The sequence below is a fragment of the Carassius auratus genome, linkage group LG45M, assembly GCF_003368295.1.
Source record: "Carassius auratus strain Wakin linkage group LG45M, ASM336829v1, whole genome shotgun sequence".
Lineage (NCBI taxonomy): Eukaryota > Metazoa > Chordata > Actinopteri > Cypriniformes > Cyprinidae > Carassius > Carassius auratus.
Window position 1 is genome coordinate 2,132,623 of NC_039299.1, and position 13,427 is coordinate 2,146,049.

The following is a 13,427-nucleotide window of genomic DNA, read 5'->3' on the forward strand; positions in this document are numbered from 1 at the left end:
TGCATCTCTTGAAAGTTTCAGATTTCCCAATAGACACAGTTTTGGCAGGTTCCTCTTGTTCTCTTTTATGACTAATGCATTTGCTCATTTCCTTTTTAAAGGATTTGTTATTTAGGCTTGACAACAAATCCATTAAACCACAATTCATCTCGTTTTTGAGCTATATCCAAAAACAGAACACACTTTGCATGCTTTATTTTTCTAACTGATCTGATTCATAATCTAACCTTAATATCAATCTCATCAAATATATTCAAAGCACATAAAGCCTATAAAAATCCAAACTTTAAGGCTAAGTTTTATTAAACTGTCAGACAATGTTAACAAACTCATGACAAACGATTCCAGCGTTGTGTTGACTTGGCAGGCTGAGGTGTTTTCAGCAGATGAACAGACTATTATTTATGTCTTTTTTCTCTGGTTTGGCAACAGAATATGTAGGTATATTATTTGAGATGCAGATTTAAAACCATAAATACAAATAAAAGAAGCTTGAACATATATAAATTATATGCATGACTAACTTTTAGCTTATGACACTTTCTAACAGAGAAGCAGAATAAAGTGGATGTTGATTAATTAACTGCTAATCGAAGATATGATGTTTGTGAATGTTTGATGTTCTTCTGCCTGTAACTCTCCGAGCTCTCTCTCACACAACTTGTTTTTCTCAGTAGCTTTGAGTGACAGGAGGGAGCAATCACTCTTATTTTCTTCACTTTGAGGATGAATTATTCATACATACAAGCTTTGATCCCTTTTATCCTTCTTTGTGCATAAAGAACACATTCGGATTGACATTTTAAAAGAAATGATGTTTGGAACAAATAAAAGGGAGAATGACATTTCTGTGAAATTAAATCACACAAGATACGTGCTTCCTGAAAACGGAAGTTTCACATGAATGATTGACCGTACATTTATCAGACCTGAAACATGCAGTGAAATGTGATTGGTTGCTTCACATGCCAGTCACAGTCCCTTCCAGTATAAGTGGGCGGGGCTTGATCAGAAAGAGCTTCAAATTGAACTTTAATTTGATTAGCAAATGAAAAACTGTCATTTTAAACATAAATTGTCAAACTGTCTTGTATAAGTTATACAGCCTCTGCTTTAGTTTTTATTGTGGCATGTCTCATGTTTCTGTCCTTCATTTGTAAATAATTTTGGATAAAAGCAGCTGCTAAATGAATAAATGTAAACGTTCATCCATTTAGCATTCTGATTTGGCTTCATGTTAATAAATATTTGATTAAGCACTCATATCTTTCTTTTGCCTTTAGTCTTTTTTTTTTTAGTTTTTTTGCATAAGTATTTAGGTTATTAAATTATGATAAAACCCCAAACTCTTCCATAATGGGCAAAGAGATGCAGTACAATTGCTTTAAAGGAAAAGTAAGTGGTGTTTGTTATTGGAAAAGCCATACCCAAGTTCCCTCAAAAGTAATTTTGATTACTTTATTGAACAATGGAAATGCTTATTTACATAGTTTTAGTTGCAATAAAAAAAAAAAATAAATAAAAAAAAAAAGTGGATATCCAGCTCAGCTTCCCAAATGAGTTTGTGGTAAAAACGGTCTTGCCCTCCCAGAACTCATAGAGACTAAACTGCTTTCCCTGGAAAAAAAATTCCCTGCATCCCAATGTTCATGTTTCCATCCTAAATATTATGTGAGATTAAAGTAAGTGTGTCCCAAAGGATTGCATGTTGAAAAGAGTATGCCATAATAATAATAATATAATACCCTCAATCCAATGCACTGTAAGAACTACAATCACGAATAAAAAAAACATTAAAAAACTACAAACATGGCGGATGAGCATGACCAACAGTTAAGTAGAAAGGTTTAAATAAAGGGCTTTTGAGTTACTAATCATCAACAGTTAACCTGTTATATATATATATATTTTTTTTTAGGTTATCTGTGTTAGGATATTTCACCTACAACAACGTGAACTTTTATAAATATCCATTTGGCTATTAATGTTTAAATGCATCATTATGCAAAAAATATGAGCAGAGTTCTCTGCATAAAGACCCACGGCTGGCAAATCAACGTGCTACTTCATTTCTCTCCAAAATGGTAGGAAGTTAAATTAATGAAATGTGCAGGATGTTAACTGTGACAAGATGATTGACAGGCCAGTTTACAGTGACAGGATGTGTGTAATTATGCGACAGAGCGGCCCGTTAAAGATGCAATTATATGACGTTATAGTTACATGTCCCAGAGCTTGCCTACTCTCAAAAGTATGTACTTTTTCTTCACCAAAAGAGTACATATGTTAAGGGCATAGTATAAGTAGGCTCTTTTTTAATACATAATAAACTACGGCACCAGACAAAAAGCAAGAATAAATGCTAGCATGTTATCTTGTGTTCGGATGCCTAATGTTTGGAAACGCTGTTGTGTGAGACAGATATTGGTGGTGGTTATACCAAATTATTTTGATAAAAGACTTATTAAAATAATATTTGAGATGGTGTGCAAAGAGATCAGTTTGCTGGTTAGTTGAGCAATCCAAACAAGTGTCACATTTTTTGTTTTTGATGGAAATCAAGGAGTTGATTCAGTAAATGTTTTTTCATCATGGTTTATGCACGCCTTCTTAAATACATCATAGAAAAAAAAAAAAAAAAAAAAAAAAAAGAAAAAAAAAAGTACATTTAAGCATTTCCATCCAGATTTTTGTATGTGATCTCCCAAAAGGTGCATGAAAATAGATGGAAACATAGGTAATGAGGCTGTGAAAGAAACTAGTTAGTAGATGCTGTTTAATGCCCCTGACGACCTCTGCAGTCCCATTCAGCCACTTGTTAGCAACCGCCTTTTTAAGACAAGTAAAGACCCAGTGTTTACAGAGCGAGCATGCACAGTCAACCTTTCCAACGTGACGGTGTAATGCATGAAGTCGAGGTGGTGCAAGATGAGCATTTGTGGTTAAAAGTATATAAATCTTTATTTTTTTTAAAGAAAATGACAGATCGTTGGACTAGATAAGACCCGTATTCCTCGCCTGCGATCATGTAGAGCCCTCTGAAGCTGCATAGCAGCTGCAATTTGGACCTTTTGCCCATTGGCCACCATTGAAAAATCCTGGAAAGTTTTCCACAAAAACCTTAAATTTTCTTGCGACTGAAGACAGAAAGACATAAACATCTTAGATGACATGGGGACAAGTACATTTTCAAGAATTGTTTCATCATTCATGAAATGGTCACGTTTTTCCATTTGAATATCAAATGTTTTGGGATGAGTTACATGCCAAAAGTGTGTTATACTGTAGGTTTAATCAACAGGCAACAGTGATCATCGTCTTTACAACAACCCTCAACTAGTCTGGGCAAATTATCTTGAAATGACTTCAGGTTAGTGTTGAGAAGTGATTTCACATGATTTTAATAAGAGCTCAGTATGGATGACCAACGTTCAATTTCATCGTCTACTTTCCTTAAAGTGACAGAATAAGATTATAAGCCATGAATAATTACACAGAACTCAATGAGAGTGCCCTAGTGTGCAAACATTTTCATGACCTTGCTAATGCCTTTGAATTAATATGCATTTAAAATTATTTCTGCCTGGGGAATAAAACAACCGGCCCTCGGGTCAACAGCTGGCACAGTTAGCTTAAGAAAAATCACAAGTTGCATATTTAGCTGAGTGCCAAAAGACACCTAGCACTAAACGGAAAGCTTGGACTTCCTCATGGGCTACAGAGAATAGTAAAATATTTAACATTTCAGAAATGTCTTTTCACTTTATGCTGTTAAACGGTTCATATTAGTGCGTTTGCTTTTCATAACGGCTTGTAAAACAGACATCAGCATGTCATGCAGACCGTGTTCAGTCAACATGAGAAAGATGTTACAATTATAAAGCCATGTCAGGGGACATCTGTTATGCCAACAGAAGTGCAAGCATGGCATCTGTAAGCCATGTTCACGTAATTCAGACAGCATTGTGTACTTCCTTGTCAAACCCTTTACATACTGTACACTGCTGAGACACAGACGCTGTAGACTTCATTATCAGTGTTGTACTGTATACGGTGGCGGCGACTGCAGTGATGTCTAAACGTTGGCATCAATGTCAGAGGATTCACTAAGCTGGATTTCCTTAAACTTCACTGGCTGCTAGATGCCTTATTATGGATGTATCTGGTTCACATTGCAGTTTATTCTGGCCAAAAATGGCCATTTATAAAGCAAAAACTGTCTACAGTGGTCGAAGACTACTAAACACTCAAAGTGGACTATACAGTAATAGGTGATAGCTTTGAGCTTTTATAAACACTAATGCATACATAATATTTTTTTCTTATAACTAAACAAGTTAACATAATAAAACGAAAATCACATGAAAGCTGAAATGCTAACTTCGTTTTTTTTATATGTTTTATTATGTAAAGCTATTAACTTTTCAATACAGATGTTGTTGAACATTATGGTTTCTTGTTATACATATAAAACTGAACAACAACATGTTTTTTTTCTCAGTGTATGCCATACTCAATATAAAGTTAACTTACTGCTGCAAGTTTTTGCACACGTATTTTTAATATTAAATTATGGAATTAAGTAAAATCGATTAGCGAAGTAATGTAAAATTAGCAAAGGAAATATGTAAAATGTAATGTCAAGCGTTTTTCTTCTTAGCTGTGCTTAAGCAGGGAGTTTAACCCATATAAATACTTACAATACATATTCACTCCCATTAAACTAAAATTTTAGCATTAAATATTTGCGATTTCCATTTTAGACAAATGTTATATGGAAGTAGGACAATGCACACTCTTAAACCATGTATTTACAAACAACCAGTTCAGTATACAGTGTCCCCCACATCAGAACACATATCAAAATTAAATCACTAAATAAGTCAAACTGCACTAATATTGACCAACCACTACTTTAACAATACACTCCGTGAACAATGCGTTCTCCTCCTGCCCGCACCTCAACGCCTCATCAGCGTGCGACAATCTACAAGTGACACTCGCAACAAAGTCTGAGTAACGTGGCAATCTTACCGGCTGTCTTCGGTCTTTTGAGTTGGTACCAGATTGCGCACAGTTTCAGAAAAGTTTGATGAAATTGCCGCTTTTTCTTCTCGCGCTGTACTGGCGTTGTTGCAGGTTCTACTCTTTCTACTGTAGTGCACACAGGTGAGTGATAATTAGTTCCACCTGATCGCTGACGAGAAGGGGCGTCGCGCGACATGTAGGCTTAATGTGGCCAGTTTGATGAGTAATTTTTTATTAAAAAGTGTGTTCCTGTGGCTCAGTTTTGCATTTGCAGTGTAAAATGTTATGGGTTTAATTCCCAGGCAACACACATACTGGTAAAAAGTGTATAGCTTGAATGCACTGTAAGTTGCTTTGAATAAAAGCATCTGCTAAATGCATTCTCTACTCAGTTATTTCAAGTTTACAATTTGACTATTGACATGCATTGTGAGTTAGAAAGTAAAAATGTAGAAAATGTAAAATTTATTAATTACTACAGACATTTAATAAAAAAATTAAAAAATACTACCATGGTGCGCTTTTGCGTGACGTCATGAGAACTAGCGCTTGCAAACAAACGGTGAGCTCTGATTTAGCTACTATTACAGATAATTCATACTAGCTACAGAAATACAATAAAAACTTTTGGAAAATATAAAATAGCAATTCTTAGGAAAAAGTCAGATAAATCTATCAAGTGTGGAAACAAGCTTTCATAAAAAATAGCATATGCTAAGTAGCCTAAAAATCACAGCAGCAGTAACACAACAATACATAATTTATGTATAGCGCTGTACATTGTTGGGATCAGTGTATTATTACGGTTTCAAACATCTGATTTCCTCAGAAATTCCCCACACTTTGTACAGTACGTGATAAAAATATAGCCAGAAGCTTATGTGGCTCTTTCAGTCTTTTTATGCTTTTACTTTCAGTCTAAATTTTAGCATGACTTCTTTAAGAATGTGTAGCGAAGTAAATGGAATTTAATTGTGAACTACATAATTACACTGCTTATTTTTCATGTTTTCACTTAAAAAGCAATAAAACCATGAGAGTTTCTCTCACCAAAGTGTATTTTGCACCGGTGGGGTCCATGTATTTTCCTGAACTAACCCAGCGTTTCTGGTCAGCCCTGTTATCACTAATATTCAGTTCTGCTCATGAATATCTTGTTTACTTGATACCAAGTGTCTCCAATAAAACTCCTGGATATCTTCCAAATGTCTGATGCTGTGAACCCTGCAAACCTTGAAGCGAGTTCTTCCTCAGAAGCTTGTACACATGATTCTGCTTACTGACGGACAGATAAAAACCTGTGCAGTGCATTCGCAAATTAGTTGAAAATTTTACTTTTAGTCTCTGTGACCAACAGATTTGGCAGTTAATCCGATTTTTAGTCATTTTGCAGGACTTGATAAAGAAAAGGACGACTAACAAAGTCTTTATGAATATCGTAGAACCTTTCATTATGCATTAGGATCTTAAAAGAGGAAGCATTTCATAATTCATTGTTTTAATTCAGGCAATGATAAAGACATGGGATTTTGTCACTGTCTGAGAACGGCTGTGCTCGGTACAATCTTGTCTTCTCTGTGAGGGAAGCTACATTGAAGGGACATTAAGATTTCACACAGCCAAGTTTGAACTGTTGGAACATTTGTCTGCTTTGCTGTTGGTGGGTTTGTTTCATTCATCTGCAAGGACTTTGGCATCAACTTTATCACAGATGAATTAACTGCACTGATGTGTCTGCGCTTGTGTGTATATTTGTGAAAACTGAGGACCCCCTTGTGAACGAGATGATTTATCTCAAGGGGCTTATCCTCTTAATAAATTTAAATGTACATTAGATGTTTCTCTTAAAAATCCATTGGTGAAATAAGACTAAAAATAGTTTTTATACAGTGAGTGTACACAAATATAAAACAAATATGGATAGATGCATGTTTTTTTATGAGAAATGTTTGAGTTTATATTGAGATTTCTTACATTTGATTGCAGGATTTGGTTTATCTGGTGCAACATCTTCAGCAATTTGAAATGTTGTATATTTCTCTCCCCCCAAAAAAATATTTTTATTTTGCATGAACAAAATAAAACCATTTTAGCACCATTAAGGATTTTTGTTTTCCATTTGTGATTAAGTACATTAAATACATTAACCCTTGTGTAACAAAAGGTATAACAACTTTTAATTTTTTTTAGCATTTTCATAAAAAAAAAAAAAAAAAAAAAACTTGAGGTGTGTACGTTCAGATCAACGAGGCCTACAATCAATCACTTCCAAAAATAAATACAAAACCAGTGTGAATGGAAAGAAAACAAGTTAAACAAAAAATATTGAATGTAAGATTAGTTGATAATATAGCACAATGACAGATTTACAAGGAATTTTTAAAATCTGGTCAGATTTTCAGCACAACACAAAGGCTGAAGTACTTGTTCCTGTAATATAAAAATAACATGATTTAAATGTAAATTTGTAAATGAAACATTTTACTGTAAAATGTAACATTTATACATCAGTATTTGCTAGACTGAGCAGTATATGCATGCACAGTATGCATACTAATGTTGCATGTAATTGATCAGGGAAAAATAGAGATCAAATGTACAGATAGAGAAAAAGTACAACACTTTCAATGTTTTCTGATTCCACTGGCATAATCAGAGTGCAGTATCTACAGACTCTGTGCATGTAGATCGCAAATGCATTATTCTGCAGACTATTACTCTGATTTAAATCTGCCCCCGTTCTGAGCTGACGAGCATAGAAATGAGATCTATGTCAGCTATCTGTGTACTCTGCCAAATGCTAATAAGATTGTGTTGGAGATGACAGAGAGCTTAACTCATCTTCTGATGGTCTGCATTTTAAAACACTCAAATGACCTGATCTTAGTTCCAGTTAAAATTTGTGGTGTGTCTTCTATTTTTCAGAATGGTGTTTTTATTTGGGATGAGATTGAGCTGTGTTTTGTATCAAGTTTTCATTATTTGTGCTTCATTTTTGTGAAATGTCAGTCCAGCGTGTTGATTGGCCCTCCTGCGACCTTGGCTATCAGACAAACGCCAGCGGCTCGGTGTATGAATATTAAACAGGTCGGTCTAAATGGATCTCAAAAAACACTGTTTCACATTCTCTCAGCTTGAATTATTAATGATGGAAGTTTTTTGACCTGCATAAATCCATCAAACACATGATTAGAAATGAAATAATTCTTGGCCAGACGGGCCATACTTACATTTGCTTTAATATTAGTCTTAAAAATGACATTATCTCAGAGTACATTTGTGTTAATTTGGTGTCTTGTGAATCACTTCAAGAGTGTGTTCCTTAGATATTTCTTTAAACACTAATCAAATCTCTCTTTTTACCTTTTTACCAACTTTCAAGCTCAGTGATCCTGTAGAAAAGAAAATGTGATCCCCTAATAGCTCAATTGTTTCTTCTTGACAGAAATTAGATTCATTTGAGAGGAAATGTAAATTGAGATTATTTTTTTCTTTTTTGCTGAAGTCTCCCGGTTCTCAGGAAAAATTACCCAAGTAATATCCGCTGGACTAGTTTCAAACCATGTTTACTTTTGCCAAAATAGATCAGATCAGACATTTCTCATCAAATTATTCCCAAATCAAATTATCTGAACTGCTCTCCATTTATGTTATGGCTTTATACAGTTACTATATGTCAACTATAACATCTAGTTTCATTTGCATTAAGAAATTATATGAGAAACATCAAAGACAAAGTCAATACTTAAAAGAAACAAAACCGAGAACCCAGTCATGTCTGGTGATGAAAAGGCAGTTTTAAGTAATAAAATATTCATCTGTATTTAAATAAATATCAAAGATCGAAGACATTTCATGGACATTTCTTTAAAAAAATGACATGCACTTATGACACGTTCAATAAAAGTCCAAATTATAAAGTCAGTATCATTCTCACATCAAAAACTAAAAAAGATAGAAAGAAAAGTAGATCCTCAAATTCCCTTCAAGCATTTTCTCTCTCAGTTCTCACACAATATATGTATATGATGAAGAAGAAACACATTTTGGACTGCTTGGTCTCCACTCTCCTGCATGTGAAACTTAAATCAACGCTGGAAAATTTCCTTGGTTTATTGCACAGGATTGTACAGTTTTGTGAGCATCCCCTGTGTTTTTAAAAGGTGCAAATGAATGAGTGGCTGTGTAACAGTGTATTTTCCCAACGTTGTTATCACATGTCTTTAAATGATGCTGACACAATGATATGGATATGCCGTTGGCTCCAAGCAGTGAGCTGTGATTTATTAACCACTCTGTGCTGACAGCTCCTTTTCTTGCCTCTCTCTTTCCAGGTTGTGTCAGAAGAGCAGACGAGGATGAAACTGAAGCTCTGTAAAAGAGATTCCCCCTGGGGGAGCCATAGACAGATGTGGAGCCCCTGGAGCCACTGACCTTATGTCTAGATGATCTATGGATGGAGACCACCAGCCCTCAAAAACAATCTTCTACTGCTGAGCAATTCCACATTGGTAGATGCAAACAAATGTTACTCTGTTATAGCTGAGTATCTGCAGTCTGGATATTTGGTCCCTATACTCCATTTTCTCAAAGTTACCTTCTTCTTGCAAGAAAAAGGACCTACCATTACCGTACTTAGACCAAAGAACTTTGACCCACTATCAAGCAAATGCATGCAAAGCTTCCGGGAAATCCCATGCATTCTCACATCACCTTCCAATTGTGTGAGCATGAAAGAGGAAAGTTATGGCATCTCATGGAGAATGCTGAGGTCGGGCAGGCATGCCGTCTAACAGGATCAATACAACCTCTGTGATTAATGGGCAGATTTCGCTTCCATTTAGTGCACTTGGGAAGAATCATCTGCCAAGACCAAGATTGTCTACAATCTCTTCTGTCTTTAAGAGTTGCATTTCCATTGCAAAGTAATCCCTGCTATAGACCTTTTCTGGCTCTTTGTATAATTTTACACTGTTTCTTGTGATTTACAATCAATACAACCCTTGAAAAGCAGTCAGAATTAAACTATCAATTGAAAGCAATTGCCGTTTTGGTAGGATAAGTTATTTTTACTTCTGGGTCAAGTTTACAAAATACTGAAAATGCAAATGCCTTTAAAATTCACAGAACTGGGTTGAAAAGACCCTTCAACCAGTAAAGCTTGACCCTGCTGATTATTAGGCAGATTTCTCATCCATTTAGTGAACTGGGGAACAATCTTTAGCGAGGCCAAGACTCTGAAACAGGTTTGTTTGGTATTCAAGAGTTGCAGGTCCATTGGAAAGCAATCCTGCTCTGGACTGTTTTTGCCACTTTTTTTTATAATTGACTACTGTATATTCAAATTTACAAGCAGTTCATCCCTTGTACAGCAGTGAATCAAACTGTCATTCACTTTTTTTACTGTAAAATAATAAATTTTTACTTTTTTTCTGGGTCAAGTTAAAAAAAATATTGGAAATGCAAATGCCTTCAAAGTTAGCAGAACTTGGTTGAAAAGGCAATTGCTCCAATCAGCGCAGTAAAGCTTTTGACTTTTAATGGATTCATGGGCGGATTACTTTTCCATTTAGTGTGCCAGGGAAGACTTATCTGCCAAGACCAAGACTGTGAAACAAGTTTCTTCGGTTTTCAAGTGTGCCATTTCTATAAAAATAAAAAATCCTGCTCTTGACCTTTTTTTTTTTTGGAGTTTGAATCATTTAGCACTGCTTCTTCAGACTTCCAATCAATTTGGAGAAGAATCATTTGCCGACACCAAGATTGCAAAACTAAGTCTCTTTGGTCTTTAAGAGTTGCATTTCCATTGCAAAGTAATGCTGCTCTGGAACATTTTTGGCACTTTTTTATAATCTAACACCATTTCTTCAGATGTCAAATCAATATGACCCTTGAAAAGCAGTGAATTAAACTGTCAGTTGGGAGCAATAGGCTTTTTGTAGAATATTTTCTTTTCACTTTATTCAAGTTTACATAATATTAGTAATGCAAATGCCTTCAAAGTTCACTGAACTGGGATGTAAAAACAACTGCTCCAACCAGCCTAGTAAGGCTTGACCAGCTACTTCGAAATCCCTTCCAACCCAAGTGCAAAGGAGCGGACAACATTGCTGTGAGTGAGTGTATGCGGTGGTGGCCCTCAGCATGGTGTTGCCACCACCGGACAAGCGGCATGTGTGTCTTACCACCTTTGTCATCATGACCAGCATGGCATTCATGGACGCCTACCTGGTGGAGCAGAATCAGGGGCCACGAAAGATCGGAGTCTGCATCATTGTCCTTGTTGGGGACATCTGCTTTCTTATCGTCCTTCGCTATGTGGCGGTTTGGGTTGGAGCAGAAGTGCGGACAGCTCGACGAGGATATGCCATGATCCTTTGGTTCCTCTATATCTTCGTGTTGGAGATCAAGCTTTACTTTGTCTTCCAGAACTGTAAGGCTGATCGCAAGAGTCTGGAGACTGTTGCCCGTAAGGCTTTGACTTTATTGTTGTCCATTTGTGTGCCAGGCCTCTACCTGGTTCTGGTGGCTCTGGACAGCATGGAATACGTCCGTACCTTTCGGAGGAAGGAGGACATGAGGGGCCGGCTCTTCTGGGTGGCTTTGGACTTGCTGGATCTGCTGGATATGCAGGCAAACCTTTGGGAGCCACAGCGGACAGGTTTGCCCATTTGGGCAGAAGGTTTGATGTTCTTCTACTGCTACATTTTACTTCTGATTCTTCCCTGCGTGTCCCTGAGCGAGATCAGCGTGCAGGGCGACCACGTGTCTCCCCAAAAGATGATGCTTTATCCTCTTCTCAGTCTGGTCACCATCAATATCGTCACCATCCTCATACGTGGTGTCAACATGGTGCTGTTCCAGGACAGCCGGGTTTCCACCATCTTTGTCGGCAAGAATGTGGTGGCTATTGCGACCAAGGTATGCACCTTTCTCGAGTATCGGAAACAGTCGCGGGAATTCCCAAATCGAGAAAACGCAACCGGAATTCCTATGGAAGTCCAGCAGAACTCGGTCGGACACGGACAAGCTCTGCCGAATGTCACGAGCCTCCCACTTGAACCCACTCCAGCACGGGAGATTATGGATACATGACCAAGGAACCAAAATAGAGGATTCTGAGCCAACAAGGAGCATTCGAACCACCAGATATGAACGGATGAACTGTTTTGAGGTACTTTGGTCCAGCGTTATGTGGTTTTCCGTCCTCTTCTGTACTGAGGTGAATCAGCCAAACATGAGCTGTGTTGTTTAAAGAAAAACATTCAGTGTTTTATGATTCGTTCACCACAGATTGCAATGAAGGACCAAGTGCTGTTTTCTTTCTATGACTGTAGTGCAAAATACTTTTCCTGTTTGAGAGACCAAACTCTTGTTTCCACATCCATTTTTTTGGGTCTGAATTCATGTTGTCAAGCTGCATCAGATATTTTCCTCTATTACAAGTATTGAATGGGAGAATGGAAAAAGAATGCAATGAATTTATTATTGAGGGAACTAGTTAGGTCAGGTTGATGTTTATGACCAAATGCTGGGGAGTAGTCCTACATGCTTGAAATACGTGTTTGCATTTGTGTTTTACGATGTGTTGACATTTTTTTTTTTAAATGAAAATGAAAGGGAAAAGTAAGAAATTTGTTTCCAGTGACCTTCATGGAATTATTTAGCAAAAGGTGAGTGAATGCACTCCCACTTAGTTGGTATATGTATTATTATTGTTATCATTGTTATTATTATATAATAATTATTATATATATATATACAACATGTGTGCTTGTTTTTTTTAATTTTTCTTTGAAATATCAGTTGTATTTAATAAAAAATATAAGAAAAAAGTTTTTGCTATTTGCAAAGTGTTTTTATGCTAACAGAACTGCTAGCAGGGTTGCCAAGTCTGCGCTAGTATTTTACTACTTTTAAACTGTTGCCACAGGACAGGTTGATTTCCCCCCATGGGATAATAGTTTGACATACTACAAAAATTATATTTGACTGAAATGCATTAATTGAAATATTTTATATTCTACCAATGATAAAACTGAGGTAGATGTAAAACATTTTTTAGAGGGAGGGCCATTGGTACTGTGTGGAGCCTTTGAGTTGTGTTTATGATCACTACAATTTAATGGTTTTCAATTTGCATAACGGTGACTGTAAAATTGGATATTAGTTGTTGGAATTGCATATTTGGGCTAGTTTTGTTAAGCAGACCTGGCAACCCCTGTGCCGGCCACCGCACACTTTTTCTCCACATGAACAGAGGATCACAGCATTTCCATTTCGGTCTTTGGTTAAATCAGTTCCTCTAATGTTTGAGTAAGCACACCGATTCTGCGGAAGCGGATGGAAGGGTAAATGGCATCTGGGAAAATGAAATAAATTACTTGTGGCCCCCATCA

General features: G+C 36.5%; 1 protein-coding gene and 1 long non-coding RNA gene across 3 annotated transcripts in view; one reads left to right on the forward strand and one right to left on the reverse strand.

The window, feature by feature from the left end:
* The window catches only part of LOC113068609 (uncharacterized), a 28,087-nt gene extending 22,947 nt beyond the window's left edge, over window positions 1-5,140 (reverse strand). For both annotated transcript variants that reach the window (XR_003279578.1, XR_003279579.1), the window contains exon 1: window positions 5,035-5,140. This is a non-coding gene — a long non-coding RNA (uncharacterized LOC113068609). The remainder of the gene's footprint in view (window positions 1-5,034) is intronic.
* LOC113068608 (transmembrane protein 121-like) overlaps window positions 1-12,686 on the forward strand; it is a 35,614-nt gene extending 22,928 nt beyond the window's left edge. Inside the window, exon 2 of the mRNA XM_026241386.1 lies at window positions 9,363-12,686. Coding sequence (XP_026097171.1) covers window positions 11,173-12,123 — 951 coding nt within the window. The 5' untranslated portion in view covers window positions 9,363-11,172 and the 3' untranslated portion in view covers window positions 12,124-12,686. The remainder of the gene's footprint in view (window positions 1-9,362) is intronic.
* The last annotated feature ends 741 nt before the right edge of the window (window positions 12,687-13,427 follow it).